Below are 18,602 nucleotides of genomic sequence, written 5' to 3'. Positions count from 1 at the left end.
AGCAGGAAGTAGGGTTTAACCATGGGGCATCAAGAGAACCCTGTCTTCACTGGTCAGTTCCTGGGATATGATATCCTCTCTGTTTTTTCTCTCAGCTTTGCTAGTGTTGATAAAAATCGAGCAGGGAGGGTCTTCCCTTTTTTCAGACTTATAGAACCCTTGATCTTCCCTGTAAGAGTGACAGAACGTGATGCTGCTTTTTCTGCAAACTAGAGGGTTTGATGCCAAGAGATGCTATTAGTGACCACAGAAGCAGCTGAACTCTATGAAATTATTATTTCCAGAAAGCACTGTGGGCCATAAACCTCACAGAGCAATAGTCGTAACACTTTGTTTCCTCCAGGATACTGCGTGTCCCAGAGAGGGCAGTAAAAAATGCTTGTACCTGTATACTCCAGCGTCGTCACGAGCATTAAGAACTCTGCTTGCTCTCTCAGACGCTGTGGTCCCCAATTAAAGGACTGCCATTGAGCGATGCTGTGTTATCCCCTCGTGTCCAAAGTGCGTTGTGAACTTCTAGAAGCACCAAAAAAAAGTAATTTTAGGACTTCTCACCTTAATAAAGAGACCCAGATATACCCACGCAAAACATATGCCTGTTGTCAACTCAGCAAAGCAGCTTAAATTTCTGAAATTGAAAAACTTACAGGATGAGAGTATACCCTAGAAATCACCCAGTAAATAACTGAGTAATGAATGAATTCAGGGAAGCTGAAGACTCCTGGTGTGATCTGCAAACAGAAAAGGCTGAAAAAATCAGATGAGCAACTCATTGGGAATTATTTCTCCTCTGTATGTATGAGATTCATCTCACGTTGTTGTGAAACAGTGCTGCAATCATATCCATTTCTGTTTCTACAGAAAGCAGTTTCAGATGGGGTTTCTTATCATGTGTCTGAGGCAGTGCAGTGTAACAAAAGTGTTTCCTCTACCAGTGGAGATGTCCTGTGCATTTCTGTTGTCCATTTGCTTTTCTGCTTCGTGAAGAGAGGTGCTAAAAATGCCCAGTGAGAATTCTGTGAAGAGTTTAGGCTGCAGGAGGAGATAATGAACAAAGCTGTTTAACTAACTTTGCTACTTTCAGAGAGGAGACAAGGCAGGAGGTGATTGTAGTTGAGAAGTTATTTGCTGAGATCGTTGCTGAACAGCAGTTGCTGCTGGCAGTCCTGGACTACTTTGCGTAATATCCTGTGAACTGTAACCGAGCTAAAGAGCAGAGCAGTGTGGTGCTGGAGAGACTCCATCTCTTATTCTCTGGCTAAACTTGCCTTGTCTTCTCTGACTGGGAATGTGGATTGTTGCTTTGGACAGGCTGGGTCGTGGCTTCTAATACCTCCTCACCCTCTTGATGTTCCTCTTCAGCTACGTGAGCAGAGGCAAGCGTGTGCAGCGGAGCTTCTGAGGCCTTATTTTGCTAGGTGGAAGGGCAACATGGAACCAGTTCGGGCTGTGCTGATATATTATCTTGTAAAAATTAGGTAGGTAACTCCTAGCCTTGCCTTGGACAAGGAAAAGTTTTATAGAACCTCATGTTTAATACATCAGCTTTTGCTAGAAAAGTAAATCACAGCTTATACTGAGACTAAAGCAAAATTCTTTTTGCAGCCCAAGAGATTTCTCTACCAATGCAACTTTACAGGTCACTGCTGAAACATGGGTTGTAAGGCTGGCCTCCGCACGTTCAGTCTGGTCCAGATTAGACCTGCCGGTGTGGGGCAGGAGGACTTGAGAGGAAGGGAGTGTGGCTGCCCCCTACCCAACACTGCCACTACCCTGAGAGGTGTCCCTAGTGCACATGGGAGGTCTCTCTGTCCCTGCCATGGATTGCCCTTCAAAGGGCAGGACTGGAAGTCAGGTGGACCTACATATTGTTCCTGACTCTGCAAAAGATACACTGAAACTTGTGGAAGCCTGCCTGTGCCTCATGGGTCTGTTTCTCCAACAGACAGAAGGAGGCAAGAGTTGCATCTCTGTTGGGGTTCACAGTTTTGGCAAAGTCAATGGCAGTTCTCCAGTGGAAGAAGGGAACTGTGGAACCAGCTCTCTGACGAGCATTTGTTTGAGGAGCTGTGTTGGCTCTAGAAGAGCTGAGGACAAATGCCATTCCCTAAAGACAACAGTATTTCAGCATGTTTGGGAAGAATTAGTATGTTCTGAGGCAGAGTTCATGTGACTTGGGAAAAACAAAACACTGCTGCTTCCAATAGAAATGTTTAGCTGTAGTTTTGTAGTAACTTGAAGCTGATGTAGCATCTCAGTAGTGAGTAAAATACATTAGCTAATTCAGTTCACATCCTTTGTTTTCTAGATGAAGAATTAACACCTGTCTTGTTTTTCCCTGGCCCCACTGGCTTCTAGGGAGAGGTTAATTCTACCTCATTTTCAGTGAACAATGTGCATGTTTTTTAAGCCCTGTGTAACAATAATTAGGTCACCCTAATCCAAACTTTGCTGGTGCCAGCACACTTTATCCTTCAGAGAAAGGTTTCCTATAGTTTTTGTGATGTCCTCTCTGGCTTGCTCTGTGTGCTGCCAGACTGCAAATCCTGCCTCTTCAAGAAAAGAAAGAAAACTGCAGGTGCAGGGTAAGAAATCTGCAGCCTCTGCTCTTCCTCCTCACAGGTGACAGATACGCAGGTCTGTTGGCCACTGGAGAAGGGGAGAGGAAGGTATCTTTGCAATAGTTTCTCACTTCATAGCAGAGGCTGGAGCATGATTAGCTGCTGGGGCTTTGTGCTATGTGCTGCTGAGCTGGATGTTGCCAGGGGCAGTTGTTATGTCAAAATATTGCTGGAATTGTAAAAACAAGATAAAATATGGGATGTGGAGGAGATGAAGTGCCTACCTGGAGTCTTACGGTCTGTCTGTGCTAGTGGATGCTGTAGAAATATGAAGATTTAGATGCTGGCTTTTCTGTCCTGGGCAGAGTGATCTGTGTAGGCATTTGAAGAGAAAGCAGGACTGGCTGAAGGGATAAAATACCTTGGGATTGTGTTACAATCCACAACCAAAAACATCAAGTCCAAAATGGGTCCTGGAATGCTGTAAGTGGAAAATGAACTTGTTCAGTGGAGGCTTTGACTCGCACTTCACAGCTTCATCAGTCTACAGAAACGTACTCTGTGGCTTATCCTAAAGAAAAAATACAGCAAATTAATGAATTCCCATTCTAGTTTTAACACATTTGTAGACTTCTATGTCTAATGCAGTATGGAAAGATATGTAGAGATGCACTCAATTTGAGGACGATTAAACATAAGGATGTGCTTAGAACAAGCTAATGCCTTTGCACAGCCCTGAGTTGAAGCCCTACAGTGTGGAATTAGTATGCTTTGATTCAATGAAGTTGTCTTGGGTACTTTTCCTTCTAGATAACTTATTTGAAATTTGCTAAGGATAGAACCACTGATGGTGTCATTAAATGAGGTTGTAACAGCCTCAAGGGAACCCATCTGACTTACAAGGCTTCCTTTTGCAGAGATCTTAGAGATGCAGCACACCCTCCCTGTCTGTACTCGCCCAATGAAAAGTTCACATTGTTTGGATCTGTGAAAGGACTTTTCTCCAAACTCTCCACATGGTGTTTTATTTTAGCAGAGCACAGAAGGGACTATCTCCAGCTGGGCACAGGATTTAGTAGGCAATAGTGAGCCATGTCAGAAGGACCAATTCTGCAAGGGGCTGAACCCCTTCTGCTGATCCCTTAGCACCCTGTTCCCTCTTGTTGTAACTCCAGCCTGCTTTTCCATTGTTTTTCGAGGCTTCAAAAGTAGAGGCTTCTATTTTTTTTTTTTAAGGTATTTTTCAGTAATGCATAGCTGGAAGACATTTGTTCTTATTAGCCACTTCATTGACAAAAGCAAGCCTTGGTTCAGTCCCTGTGGGGACACCCTGTGTGCCGTAGATTTTTCATGCCCATCCTTTCTGCTTACAGTGGTAACACTTTCACATGGGATTCTTCCTCCGACCTGGCTTGAACTGAGATGAGGAGAAACAAAATTAAATGAAAGAAGAGGTGTAGCTAGGGAAAAAGATAAAATTCAATATTTTCTCCTTTAAAAAAAGGTTATCTTTAGTGAGTGTGTACGTGACAACACCAGGAGGGCTTTATTATCTTTGTGGAGGTAGGCTTTTAAGAAGTTACATACTGTATTTCTCTGTGTGGGGAGGTGAGAGAGATCTCTTAGACCATAGTTTGCTTGGTGTTTCTTTATGACTGTGATACCAAGTACCTTTATGCACCATAAAGTAGCTGTAAATCCCACTTCCAGTGTCTTTGCATGTCCTTTACTGAACCAGCTGACAGCGTGTATAGAAGGCTTAGGTGAACAAGGCTTTGCAAGAACTCTATATAATTCTTTATTACCTGAGTCACTGGGGAGATGAGCAATAAAGCCTAAATCCCCAGCTTCCAGGGGAATCCCCAGGCAAGACAAAAGTTTGCCCAAATGAGTATCTCCTCTTCTGGCTAAATCTTTGCTCACTTTGTAGTGAGTGTTTTTAAGTTTAAAAGGCTATTGCAAAACAACCCAGGAGCTCAGTTCTGGTGCTCTTGTCCAATGTTTGTTTTGTTCTCACTGTTGCTAATCTGGAAAGGTTTGTTGCAGGCAAAGATGCAGATTTTATAGCTCCATTTCTTCTCCTCTGTGCTTCCAAATAGCTGTGCTGTTGAACCAGGGCAGATCATCTGCCAAACAGCAAGAGGACTCCCATCTGGAGTCCCCTGGGATGTCCTTCAGCTTCCAATGGAGCACCCCTTTAAGTGTTCCCTCTGTTCTTGATCTGTCCTCTTGGCTGAAGGTATAGGCTTCCTGAGCTCTTTTCCTGGCCTTTGTTCAGAGGTATAATAATAATTTAAAAAGGTTTGAAAATCTCCTACTTCAGTATTTGCTCTAATATTATGCTATTATGAGTAAGAAGGAGGTTTTCTCAAGAGGTAGGTGAGAGTGGTCATGTGATTGTGACCTTATCCATCTCTTACTCTCAGTGTATTAAAGTCCTTATTGAGGTACAATGTTCTTACTCCAGGGACCATTTCCAGAGGCTGGATACCTTTTCTGACAAATGTACCTCATGCTATCTTCATGGTATTTTTCTTCCCATTTTGGAGAAAACTGGTGATTTTTGATGTTCGAAGAGCCACGTGCATTTCCTGAGGCAGGAAAAGAGTCGTGAGAGGGTCAGGTGAGTATCTTGAAACTTAGTAAGTGGGATACGAGAGCTGCTTTTGGACTGTGTTCAGCTCGGACATTGATCTGAGTCCATTAGAGATACTGGCTACACATAGCTGCAGAAGAGAGAACTGTCTTCCAAGTGAACTACTCCAGCAAATAGTCATGATGCCAATTAAAGTGGAATTGAGCATAGAAATTTCCATCCTTAACTACGGTTACTCAGCTGTTTTCAATTGTGCACAGTTGCAACTTGAGAAGCAGGATGTCATCTTAAATGGTGGTTTTGATTGTGTATGTGCCTAAAATGCACACGGGAGTGGGAAATGTTGTAAAGATATTAAAAAAAAAATAGTGCTTCAGAAAATTAACTCTGGAGTAATTTCAGTTGTGGAATCCTTCCCAGTAACAGTGAAAAAAGAAACTGGTGTTGGGGGGGTTTGGAGTTTAAACTTGCCCTGTTTTGACCCAGTGTTATCTAAACAACAATGTTAGCCTTGTCCTGCAAGCAGTGTTCTTGAAATTAGCCTTGAAACCTGAATGTGGTCTACCTTTTCTAATGAAAGTGCTGGAAGGTCTAAGCCTGGCACGTTTAATAGGAGTCCAGACAAAACACTGGGCAGGGAATACCCCTGCAGTGACCAGGGTAACTTACTTGGTTTCTCCTGCCCCTAACTTCTCTGGAATCCCCAGAGTAAACCACTGCTTGGCTGGAGAAAATCAGGATATTGGTATTTACTTCTTTTCCATTTGGTACTGTTCTGGAAAGTGCTACCAGGTTGGCTCAGAGGATGTGAACATCTGTGACAGATGAACTTGATGCTGAGCTATGCGTTTTGGGAGAAGCAGTCTTTACACACATTAGCATTTTGTGGAAGTGTGGAGTGAGGGAAGGAAATAAATGTGAATCTTGAAAGCAAAATTGATTGGAAAGGCTGCATTTGTAAGTAAAGTGGGTTATAAAACTGGAGCTGACAGAGGCTTTTAAAAAGCTTGTGCTAACTTCTGATTTAGTGTTCTGTGTCTTGGAGGATCAGAGCTGGAGAGCTGAGTGCGTTGTCTGTCACAGTGCTGTGTGTGTTTAAAAATAACCACAGACCAGCCTCAAAGTTGCCAATACGGAATGGGCAGAAATCTGTGTTTTTCACAACCTCTGGAGTGAGGTTGAATAAGAACTGCAAAAGGGGTACTGTGCCCCACACAAGCCATGAAACTGGAGATAGGGAAATGCTACGTGGCTTGGCTGTCGATCATCTGGGGCAGCAACAGCAGAACAGATAGCCAAGAAACCCGGAGAAAGTGGTCTACCAGTGGGAATGGGCAGTTTCCATTGCAAGTTGCAGATTACCTGAAACTGATTCTAGATTGGCATGAGTCCAAGGACTCGGCCTAAATTTTGACATGTTCAGTGTTGAAGACAGGTTCAGATCTAAGTAGGAATATTTTTTCCGTTGTCAGATGTATCAATCCCGTCGTTTGAGCAGAGCTGCAGCACTAAGGCTTGTTTTGTTTCGGTATGGTAATACCGAAGAGCAGAGGTGGCAGTCCGTAGTTACCAGTCATGTCAGCTTGGCTGGTTTGCAAGGGGAACTTCCTGCTCTCTGCAGGCATGAAGGGCCGAAGGCATGTGGTGTTCCCCACCACCACCTTCATTCCCCACATACTGTTTGCTGTACCCATCTGCCTGCAGCCTTGATATCATGCTCATTAAAGAAGCCCCAGATCAATTGCAGAAGAGAAATGGGGTGGGCTGCCCTGAGCTTCTGGAGCTGGAGTAATGTGCAGGCCAACAATGGGCCTAGTGTTCTTTCAGCTGATGATTAAATACTTGGCTCATAAATACCAATATTATGTAACTCCAAAAAATCAAGTCAGCAAATTGTGACCATATGGGAGACTCTCTGTTTGGGAAGATTTGCGTTTTCCAAAGTCACTCTGAGGAACAAAACAGGCTTCTCATCAAGAGTTGGTGAGAGCAGCAGTAGTGACTTAATCCTCTCTCTCCTCATGCCTATGGCCTCCTAGTTTGAGATTAAAGCGTGATCCAAAGGCGTGTGGGGCTGTGTGAGCAGGCCCAGGACTGTTGTGTTTGCCAGACCGCTGGCAGTCAGCCGCTCTGCCTCGTTGGTGTGGTGGGCAGTGGTTGTGGGGGGGACCAGCAGGATGGCTTCTTACCGAGAGGCCTAATGTTAAGAGGTGCTCAGCACACCCAGTCACCCCCACCTCAGCGGCTTGTGGGGCTGTTGAGCACCCATGGTATGCTCCTGACACTGTCCCCTTGCTTCTTCTGGGTGTAAAACCACACCAAGGCTACAGCATTTAGAGGGAACCTGGACCTTCTTCCCATATCCTCTGTTCTGAAGGAGGCCTGACAAGTATTTTTATGTTCCTGCCTGAGGTGGCAGGAGGTTTAGTTAGTGCTAAGAGCTCTGAAGAGTTAGAGCTGTAATTATGGATACCGAAGGCTTTTAATTTTCTGGATAAGCTGAAATCTGGCTCCCACTGACACAGCCCCTACTCTTGTTGGTGGATGCAGGGAGTATCTTGCTCCTTGCAAGTTATGTCCTTTCCAAGGAGTCTGCTAGTGTGTTGCAATCTGGGAAGATTATCTGGATATCTCCATGTGTACTGCAACACTACAGCAGTGTGTGACCTGCTTCATTTAATTTGCAGTTTTCTTGCCACCTCTTTGCAAAGAGCTGTTGACTTTGAACACCCAGTAGACCGTACCTATATCCTGGGACAGGATTCCACCCATTTAAGAAGCTGACTTCAAAGGTCTTTTCCATCCCTGAACACTTGGATCCCATGGCCTCATATCTAAGTTAGTTAAATGATTTCTCAGGCATTTGCTTTCATTTGTGTTGACAAACCTTAGGACCTCTTAATCCATTTATACATTTATCTGTGTCTATCGCAGTATCTGTGTCTATCTCGGTGTCTGTAGAGTGCTACCAAAAATCAACTAAGAGGAAGAGGCTGTGTTGGCTGCTTACAAGTGCAGTTGATGCGATACATCCATAGCTGTCGTTCAGAGAGGTTACCAATGGGCAGTGCCTCATAGCGTATGGAAATAACGTTGTGTGTGTTGAGGGATACAAGGTCTTTCTCCAGCAGTCCCATGTGCTCCCCGGAGAGCTATCGTCATTTTGCCCAAGGGCTTCCCTTGCTCTTGTAATATCAACATTTACTGTTTTCCTATCATTACCAGTTAAAATAACTCGTGGTGTTTTATCATCCCCATGTGGCCAGAAACAACCAATATGGAACACCTTGTAAAATTAATGGGGTGGGAGAACAGGTAGTTGAGAGGACAAAGCTACCACTGTCTCTCTTCATTCTTTGGAGGAAATCATGTTGTCATGAGCTCCCATTTTTAGCTTCTGTGTGGGGTGTGGAAGGTCCTGTGGTTTATTTTCCTCTTTTGGAGGAGAAGGAAGGCAGAGCTTTCTGCTGGACAGAAGGGCTTGAAGGCAGTGCAGCCTAGTGATCAGAGAAGTCCTGAAAGCTGGATTCTTTTAACTCTAGTGTAGGCCTTGGGCAAGTCACTTAGTGTTGTGAGGTCTAGTTTCCCACCTCCCCAGGAGAGCCAGGGGCTTTGTTCACCTGAGGTGCACCTTCCACAGTGATCCTGCAATATCCTGCTCTTAACAAAGCTGAGACAACCTTTCCCTTGTGCTTCATTTTTAGTATGTTGAGGAGCACCTTCAGGAACATGCTGATGAATGTGGACTCCCCGGGCTGTTAGTTGAGCTCTTTGGGCAGCAGTGCAGAGCAGGACACTGCACTGATGGGGTAGTCCCTCTTTGCCATGCTTGGGAAGAACAGACGGGTTCAGTGGTGCCTGCATTAGGATCCTGTGCCGGACAAATGCAAGGATGTTTGTGTTACAAGCCTAGCACTGCTGTGAACGTCAGCAGCCTCTGGAGCTCCCTGCCCACCTCTCTCACCAGTCTCCGCAGCGACGAGGTGATCATCTGCGAAGGGTGGTCAGCACTTCCTGATGCTGAACTGCAATGTTTTGGTTGACTCTGGAAACAATATTCCACTGAAACTGAGAAAAGCCTTTTTGTGGTAGGCAGGAAACTCAGAGGTATCACTGAATTAGAGTAAGTATGTCAGCAGCTTCAGACAACCGTCCGATATCTTTGTCTGTAGCAGGCAAATTTATAGTTTCAGTCTGAATTTCTTCTCATCCACAAGAGTGAAGCCAGAGAGAACAGCGTGAACTGTGTGAGGGAGCATGCACAGTATGTTTTGACAGACTGCTCTGAACTGACCTGGAGCAAAGCTTTCATCTGCACACACAGTGAGGTCATTAGGGGGCTAAAGGCACCTTTTGAAACAGAGGTGGGTCTGCCACCTACCAAAAAGCATCTCACAAATGCTAGGGGAAGCCTTACAGCTGGCAGACGTTTCTCTATGAAAATACTGTCTTTCAATATGAGCAGGTTTTCTTAATGCAACAGAAGATCACCAACAATTCTTCTTTCACCCCTTAATCTTCCCTTGTTTTAGATAAGAGCTTTTGGATGACAGACTTGAGAAAGCTGGATGAAAGATTTTTATGGACAGATCTTTTTCTTCTTCTTTGCCTGTTCTGCTTCTTTTGTCAAAGTTTTCTTTTATAAGTGTTTTATGAATAAGCGAAGGAAAGAGCGCAAAGGAGAAAGTTTTTAGGGTAAACTTTTTTTCTCAGTAAAACAACCTAATGAAAACCAACAAATTTTTCCCCAGTTTTAAAAAAAACCTTTAAATAGATGAGTTGTCTGTCAGTGGTGCTCAGGTCGGTGAATTTCTGCACTGGAGGGACAGGCTGCGAACAGAAGGCTAAGGAGGGATGGGCAGCTGCTGGGAGGATGGGTCATAGTGCCATCACCTCAGATGGCCCCTTCGGCTTCCTCCAGTGATTAACAGGAGGTGGCTCCCTGCAGTGATTACTGTGTTTTAAGCAGCTTGGTCCAGCTTGGAACAATTACCCAGCTGCCTGGGCACTTGAGAGCACAAGCTCTGGACTTTGCTGTCTTTGGGATATTAGCTGAAACCAGTGTGATCCAAGACAACTGGAAGCCAATGCTGTTGAATGTCATCTCTTATTTGGTTCTAGGAGATTAAAGATGCTGGTGGTTTCTGAGATCAGACAGCAGTTCTTTCAGAAGGACCAGGCTGACATGTTTGCTTTGCTGCCTTTTACTGCAAAAGGTCCCCCTACGGTGGTCTTTATGCATAGTTAACCTTCTAAGCCTTCCTGCCAAAGATTCAGCCAGTACAGACAGTGACTCTAATGCAGCCGGTTTGTTTGACATCAGGGCTAATTAGCAGTTATCCAAATCTTGGAGCAAGCTCTTTCAGACCTGATTTCCTCCCCTCAAGCAGGCTAGGCATAAAATTCCATCTGCCTGATTTGCAAATGCAATTGCTTTAATTATGCATCCAAATTGAGAAAGTGCATGCTCAAAAAGATAGCTAGCTAATTCTATGCATGTAGGATGATAATGCATATACAAATTAGCTGTATCCTCCAAAGCCTGCACCATCTCAAAACCTGTCCCCTCTGAGGTTAACTTTTAAAAAGAAGAAATCCTTTTCTCTTGAAAGATTACAGCAGCTAAGGCTGCCTGCGCACCAGTTGAGTCTGTTGTTTTATTGCTGTTGCTCATGTAGTTTTGTTTTACACAAAGGGATCATTTTCTTTGCCCAGAGCAAACCCCTGCCAAAAGGACTGGAACACAAGGGTTAGATGCTGTGAATGTACCTGCTGCTCCATTCAAGAAATTTTCTGCCCCAAGAGATGGCAGGTGCAGGGAGGTGTGATAGAGCCGGGTGAGCTGAAGGAAGGACACAGGAATGTGGATTTTGGTAACTGATGGTGACAGCAGTGAATGGAAGGTTGGCAAATGAGCCAGAGCGCTCAACCAGGTGCATTAGCAGCCTCTGCTCTGCCTTGTCAGTGTTCTGTCCTGACCTCATTTATTGGCACAGCAAACCCTGGTACTGGTTTTCCTTGCACCCCACGTAGGTCACCCCGTGATCCCACTGAGAACTTGGTTCCTACAGCTCCAGCCTGGTGCTGCCAAACTGGCACTGATCTCCCCAGATGGTTGTGCTAGACCTTTCTTTGCCCTCATGGTTCCTTCCTTTTCTTTTTACCCAGATGAGCAACAAGAGGTCGAACAGTTTCCGCCAAGCCATCCTTCAGGGGAACAGGAGGCTGTGCAGCAAGGCGCTGCTGGAGGAGACGGGGCTGAGCCTTTCGCAGAGGCTGATCCGGCATGTTGCTTACGAAACCCTGCCACGAGAGATAGACCGCAAGTGGTACTACGACAGCTATACCTGCTGCCCTCCGCCCTGGTTCATGATTACCATCACTATTGTAGAGGCAAGTACCTAAACACCTTCTCTCTGGGAACCCACCTCACACTGCCGAAGGCTCTGCTAGGACATGAACAAGGACTTGTTTAGACCCAGCCAAGGACAAGTCCGAAGCTGATAGCCATTTTGCCGTACCTGGATATGTGTGTGTAAGTGGAGACTGTGATCCTATCTGTCTCCAAGCACAGTTATTAGTTGTTGAAGCCATTTGTATATGAAACTACAGAAATTGGGGATCTATAGCAAAACCTTTTGAGGAGGACAGTTCTAGGGAAACTGTTAATTCAAAAAATGGAATGAGAAGAAAAATTCCTATACAGTTACCTGTCTTCTGTGAATGAAGAGAAAAAGGAAGGAGGAGAAACTGGATTAAATATTTTGACCAGCTCATCTGTTGCCTAAATGAGCTATTTGCACAGTTGCCAAGTGATGCACTGGAGTAAGCAGAGAAGGGTGTAATATGGCACTGATGAGTAGGGTCCTGAGTTCCTCTGATTCAATGCGTGTCAGACTCCTCAAAAGAGGGATCTCTTCATGCTGTGTGAAGCTGTCAATTGGGAGAAAAATTATTGAACATTTGACTTTCTTCTCCAGGATTTTGAGCTACAAAGTGCTTTTCAGTGAGAGAAGGCATTTACTAACCAAGGAATCTCCCTGCTCTTCTAGGTTGCCTTTTTTCTTTACAATGGAGTGGTATTAGACAGATTTGTGCTGCAAGTCACCCATCCCTTATACCTGAAGAACGCGTTACTTTACCATCCTCAGCTCCGTGCTCAGGCTTGGAGGTACCTAACCTACATATTCATGCATGCAGGGTGAGTACTTATGAACTGCAGAGGTTCCCCACAGTTCAGGTTCCCCAGAGAGTGAAAGGAGGAGGAAGTGACAGAGTCAGCTCAGAAATCAATTTTTAAAAATCAGTTCTAGATTGCATATAAATATCTGAAGCTGTTTGCGGAGTGTTGGGCAATGAAGGGCAAACCTTCGCAGCTCTCAAGGGAGGAGGCAACCTAAGGAACTTGACAGATGCTGCTCTTCTCCCCAGCAGTGTTGGGATCACACCTTTCTCTTACTGTGCACTTCCCAGTGTGTGCTTTCTAAAACTCACCAGACCGAAGCCCGGTGCCCTTCTAAAGGAACTGTGCAGGTGGTAGAACAAGTCTGCAAAGATGCTGGACTGGTATTTTAAAACCTACGTGGTGTATTCTTGCTAGACTTCCTAGCTGAGGTTGGAAAAGTCAGTTGAATTCCCTGTGCTGATGGTATGTCATCACTTGGTGACGTCCCTTCTGTAGGGACTGAGATAATGCCTAGAAGCCCGAGTCAAGATTGAACACCCGTTTTGTACGTGCTGTACAAACACCAGTCTTCCCAAAGAGCTGACAGTCTCGACTGACCGGATGGTCAGAGAATGGTCCGTGTAACACAAAATGAAGGTGCACAGTAAAATGAATCCTCCTTCATCCCATGGGAGGTATGTAGCAGACTTGGGAAGAGAATATAAGGTGTGGGAATTCTAACTCAGCGTCACGACTGTGCTAGTGCTCCCAAGACTCAGAGACTTAATTGTGTGATGTTTGTGATGCTATGGTGACGAGTGAGTGTCACAGGAAAGTTCATCCCTGTACAGAACACTCTAGCCCCTCTGAGTAGTTGCTCAGATCATTATCTTCGCACATTCCTGGCAGATAACTGCAATTTTCTTTAATTCTGTCATTGAAAAATCACAACAACAAGCTTTTTAGCAGTAGTTTCTAGTTTGAAACTGGATAAAGACCCTTTGTTCTTAAATAGGAAGCCTATATTCCCATCAGTCAACGTTCTCCTATGAAAGGCCAGAAAGATCAAGCTGATCTTTTCCTTTTTCCATGTCTCTGGTGGAAGATATACTGATGTCTCTGCCATGGAGTAACTGCCTGAGTGTGTAATTGTCCTTGAGCACAAGATGCACCCCAGATTGCTGGATAAAAATCATAGGACAGAATAGACCCCACCCAAGGGAAGAGTAGGAAAAAAATTACAGATGAAACTTCTGAACCTGACAACATTCTGTACTCTGCATGCTAAGTCCTTCCATAAAGTCCATCATGCACAGGCTTTAATCTGCAAGCGGAGACTATTGGGCTTAGACATGAGGCTAGTTACGTAAAATGAGAATTTGAAATTTCCATCACTGAGGATGTGAGCAGAACTGGGCTTGTAAAAGGAAGAAACACCTGATTTTAACGCTAGCTAATTTGTATCTGGATTTTCTTCTGGTGGTAGTGTTGTTTTAGTATGCCACATAACCACAGATTGCTTTGGGGTACATTTGAAAAGAAGCACCTGCAAAAGAACAATTTTTGAGCATTTAAGTATCTTCCTGTGTCAACTGTGGCATGCTTTCCTAACCTGTGCAAGGTCACCCTTTCCTGCAGCAGGTAGTGCTCGGGCATTCTTCACACTTACTGTCTGAAAAACAGGTTTATTTTGTATCTGTGGCTGTCTCAGAGATGAACAGTGGGAGAAGGTGGTGTGCAGGAGACTCACTGGTTTTGTGATGGATTCCAAGTTCTTTAGCCTTCAAAACAATGGAGAGTCCCACTGGAACAATAAACTCCATGATTTATCTGCAGTATCTGGAGTTAGGGTAAATGTTTCTGTATTGTGAACTTCTGTGTGTTAAGCTCCTTTCATATCAGAAAAGATAAATCTTGGAAAGGTAATAACATTTGTTAGTGGAAGCCCATCATTCTCCTCTCGTTTTCAAATGTGAGGCTAACACAGTGTCATGGGGTCTATTGTTATCCTGCTTCCAGCTGAGACTTTAAAATGGTAATGTAGACTGCTCCTTACTTTAGTGCACTCGGTCTGTTTTTGAAGAGCAAGTGACAGCCGGAAGGTGTCCGAGAAGACAGCAGTTGCTAAGGCTTGGCTGGCTGTGCCTCTAGAAAGATTCCAAAAATGCCTGGGCTGTGTGTTGGCCCTGATGGAGGGAGCTTTGTCAAGGGCTGAAAAGGCAGCAAAGTTGTAAATTCTGCCCTTCTGCTTTCATGGAAAAGCAGACGTTGATTATCTGGGGCCCACGCATTTGTAACACTGCCATAACTAATGACTTGCATTGATGCTCAGTCCCATTTGTTTGGTCCCGGGGAAGGAAAAAGTCTTTAATAAATCAATGAAATTGTCATTTCAAGAATGACACATTCAGCACTGGCAAAGGCTAATTATATTTTATGGGTGCTTATTGACTGTGGAGCCTTCAAAGCTCTTAGCATGATGGGGAGAAGTGAATGGAATTGCTCCTGGAAAGTCTTTTCAAAACAGCTGTGAATCAGAGCAGTCACTTTAGAGTCTAGGATAAACTTTGCTGAGCTCTTACAAAAGCTTCTTTTGAAAAATAAGACACAGTGCTTTGTGTGAAAATGTCAGGTGCTGCCTCATGACGTTGACTGTGCCAGCCAAAGCTTCTTCCCTCCCCTCTGTAAAAGGGCACTTGGGTGCTTTGCCTCTCTTCTGTGATCTCAGTTTGACCTTTGCTGGTTGTTCCTAAGTTCCATGAACACGCAGGATCAGAACGGGGTGCCAGAATGTGCCCATGCCCAGTGGCTTTACAAGTCTTGAGCAAGGTAATAAAAACACTCAGTTACATGCAGCAGTTTCCTGTGATGACAAATTGCAGTGCTGTGTCTTATGCAGGAGAGAAATTTGTCCTTGGAGAGAAATTCAGTGGAAACAAACCTCTGAAGATATCCAGAAAGGACTGTTTCCTGCAGTATCAGTTCTTGCAGTTTTTTTCAGTCCAACTTTAAATTCTTAGTTATGAGACTGTTCTGTCATTACTGCATCTCACCATCAGCATTTTCCTCTGATGTATATGGGAAATTGCTATGGTAACGTGAAGAAAGACCAAAACAGTGATAATGCATTTAACTTAAACCAAAGATTGCTAGTGGCTGTCTGTGAGCAATCCTTTTCTTGTATAAAATAGAACAGATTTTCAATGCATTAGCTATTTCGCGCCCTTTTCCCCCAGAAGGTGCTAACTGTCTGTGTTAAGGGTACCACTGCCTCGTGTAGGTCAGCCTGCTTTGTAAGCAGACTCGGGCACTCTTCATACAGAAAGCAGTACCTATCCCCCTGGGTCCAGCGTGATGTGGCCATTCAGCAAGGTCACGGCCCTGTGAGCCCAGGGTAAGCGTCAGGCACTAGCACAGTGTTGGGAGGGACCCTGTTCAGGGGCCTGCTGCTGCTGTTATGTCACTGGAAGATCCTGCAGGCAGCAAAGGCACGGGTAAAAATTTGTATGGAGTTTTGAAAAATAGCAAGACTTGTTAAGTACTATTCCATTAGAACAACAAGGAACTTGCTCTGAAGCTATCAATTCAGCACAGGAGAGAACTGCTACACTGGAGCCTTTACCAGATATGCATATCTTGGCTGTCACATTCTCTACCTCAGGGCTGCAACTGGTCCTGCATGATGTGCACAGAGAGGTTTTCTGCAAGATGAATCTTGGCCCGGTTTTGTAACAAGAAGAAGGGTAGGTGAACAGAGAACTTCAGTGAATAGACCTTGTACCTCTCTGGGCACCTAATCAGGGATAAACATGTCCTCTGCTTCCCATTCTGACCATGATCACGTTGATGTAGGCGCAGCAGAAAAGGGTGAGGGTCAGACAGCACACACAGTTAAGCAGAATTATGTGTTAAAAGGGAATGGTAACTCTCTTGGGACTGCTAGGCTTACCTTGCTCTTGACTTGGTATCTGCTCCCCATCATAGCAGTGTAGTATGTGCAGGGAAATGCTGTATCATGAGGAGGGGAGAAGAGACAAGCAGGTCGAGTTTCTGACTTCTGTTCCAGGCTTTGCTGCCATCTTGCTGCTTTTTTGGACAATCATTTAACTTCTTCAAACCTTCTATATTAAAAAAAAAAAAAAAAAGGTCTCACTAAGAGCCAAACGTGCCATGAGGCCTTTGGCTGGAAGGACCTGGGTGGAGATGAAAAAGATAATGAGCAGCAAGGAGGGAAGAAACATCGCAGCTCTTGGTCTGATTTTTCCCGGAACCACTGTTCAACCAAGTGTTGCAATCCACTTTCATCAAGCAGGTGCTATTTGGTTTCCTTTTCAGGATATCTCTGTCTTGGGGGTAGAGAAGGGAGAGAAAGAGTTAGAAAAGAGGACAACTATTGTTTTTCCTTGCCACAGGATAGAACACCTTGGACTCAATGTTGTCCTTCAGCTCTTGGTTGGGGTTCCCTTGGAAATGGTGCACGGAGCTGCGAGGATCAGTTTTGTGTACGTTGCTGGAGTTGTGGCAGGTAGGTGACACCTCTGGATGCTCCACATAGAGAAGCATCTGAAAATGGTCTGTGCTGACTTTTATGTAGGAGAAATGTTTTGTGACACTTGGGTGTAGGAGAAGAGCAGTCCCTGATCATCAGTGCGTTGAAATTCTTTTGGAGGCTGGAAGTGGGAAATATGCTGTAACTTGATATCTGTTTCTGACTAGCCACAGGCTCTGTGTTTTGGAGACCTGCTAGAAAAGCACCAACATCCTGTTACTTTTAAAACAGCCTTGCTTTAGATGGTCTTCCTGAATGTGGAGGTCATGCTGTTCCTTTCCTCTGGTGTCCCATAGAGGCCTGGAGGAAGGGTGGCATCCCAGGCATCCCTGCATGAAGAGTCATTTTTCTTTTTCTTCCCCAGGTCCTGGGTCAGTTCTTCCTCCATTTGTCCTGTGCTGCCACTCTCTACAGCCTGAGAAAGCAAGAAGTATTTGGTTGTACGTTGTGAGCGGTGCACAGGCAACTGGAATGTCGTTTAAACATGAAGCCATGGTGTTTGATAAGTTTTTAGTCTGTGCTCTATTGCTTTTATTTATGTTTGGCATTTCCAGCAGTTTGGAGGTGATGGAAGTTAGCTGACAATAGATCAACATCTAATTAAAACAGAGGGAGAGTATGAGAACAACCAAGAGCTTCACAGTGGGACTCAGGCAATGACTGACTGCCTCAGTTCAAGTTTTACGGTGTTTTGGGCTTTTTTCCAGCTACATAATTTTATTTTTTCCCATAATGAGCAAATAAAGCCTTTGTAAAATGGGCTGCATTGGGTACTAATAAATCCTATATTCCAGTAGAGAGACAGTGGAAAGAATAATTGGACGAGGACCCAGGACTAGGCATGGTACAAACACCAAGCTATTTAATGCAGAGAAGGGAGTTAGCAGCCCAGCTCCACCGTCCCTTGCCTGTTATTTTAATAAGCACTGAACTGGTCCCCAGTCTGCAACTCCAGACATAAGCTTTTCTACATAGATCCATTTACCAAACCCTGGGGCTTCATTTATATACGTGTAAATACGCATCGCACATCTGAGCCAGGTAAGCAAAGCAAGTGAGCATTGAATCTGCTGCAGCTGAGCCCAGGTGAGCACTGCCAGCTGCCTCTCAGGTTCCTGTAGCCATGGACTCACTGGCAGGGTCCACAGGGCCAGGTTTTACTTGGACATTGGGCTGGCCTGAATGCCCAGGGCTCTGGAGGTTTGTAGCCAGTGCCTGAGTGAGTCTCACTAGCCCACCTAACGTTACCTGTTGGAGCTGTTAGCTAGTTATTGAACGTGCTTTATTCATTGACCTGTGCCACACAAGAAAAAGAGGCATACTTGTGCTGAGGATCTGGCAAGATAAAGACAACACAACTCCTAAACAATCGGGAGTAAACAGTAAAGTGTAGTCCCGGGCCACAATGGCCACTCCCTACTTTAATGTCTTTTTTTCTTATTTGTCTGGCATTACTAAGAAGACATGTTAAGGCTGAGTTCAAGAGACAATGCAGTGTCTGAGGACTTCACTGCTGGTTCTCATTACTCCTTTCTTAATTCTCATTAACTTTTTCCTTAATGGCAGTGTTTAAGAGCTGAGAAGTCTCAGGGCCATCCAGTGAAGGAGGGAGCTGTCAGCAGAGCTGGCTGCTGGAACCTCAGCACTTTCTTGACCCAGAATCAGCTGAGCATTTAGCAAACAAGTTTGTTAGATTCTACACTACCGAGGACACTCTCCAGATTTGCCATT

The 18,602-nt window shown here is 44.7% G+C and overlaps 1 protein-coding gene across 1 annotated transcript in view; it reads left to right on the top strand.

The window, feature by feature from the left end:
* Nucleotides 1-18,602, top strand: part of RHBDL3 (rhomboid, veinlet-like 3 (Drosophila)) — a gene marked incomplete at its 5' end in the record, with an annotated part of 26,106 nt that overhangs the window by 2,594 nt on the left and 4,910 nt on the right. Inside the window, 3 exons of the mRNA XM_010157101.1 lie at nucleotides 11,326-11,550; nucleotides 12,210-12,358; nucleotides 16,735-16,847. Coding sequence (XP_010155403.1) covers nucleotides 11,326-11,550; nucleotides 12,210-12,358; nucleotides 16,735-16,847 — 487 coding nt within the window. The remainder of the gene's footprint in view (nucleotides 1-11,325; nucleotides 11,551-12,209; nucleotides 12,359-16,734; nucleotides 16,848-18,602) is intronic.

The sequence above is a fragment of the Eurypyga helias genome, unplaced genomic scaffold (genome assembly GCF_000690775.1).
Source record: "Eurypyga helias isolate BGI_N326 unplaced genomic scaffold, ASM69077v1 scaffold17678, whole genome shotgun sequence".
NCBI lineage: Eukaryota > Metazoa > Chordata > Aves > Eurypygiformes > Eurypygidae > Eurypyga > Eurypyga helias.
Note: the sequence above shows the minus strand (reverse complement) of the source record. Positions and strands in the feature narration are given on the sequence as shown.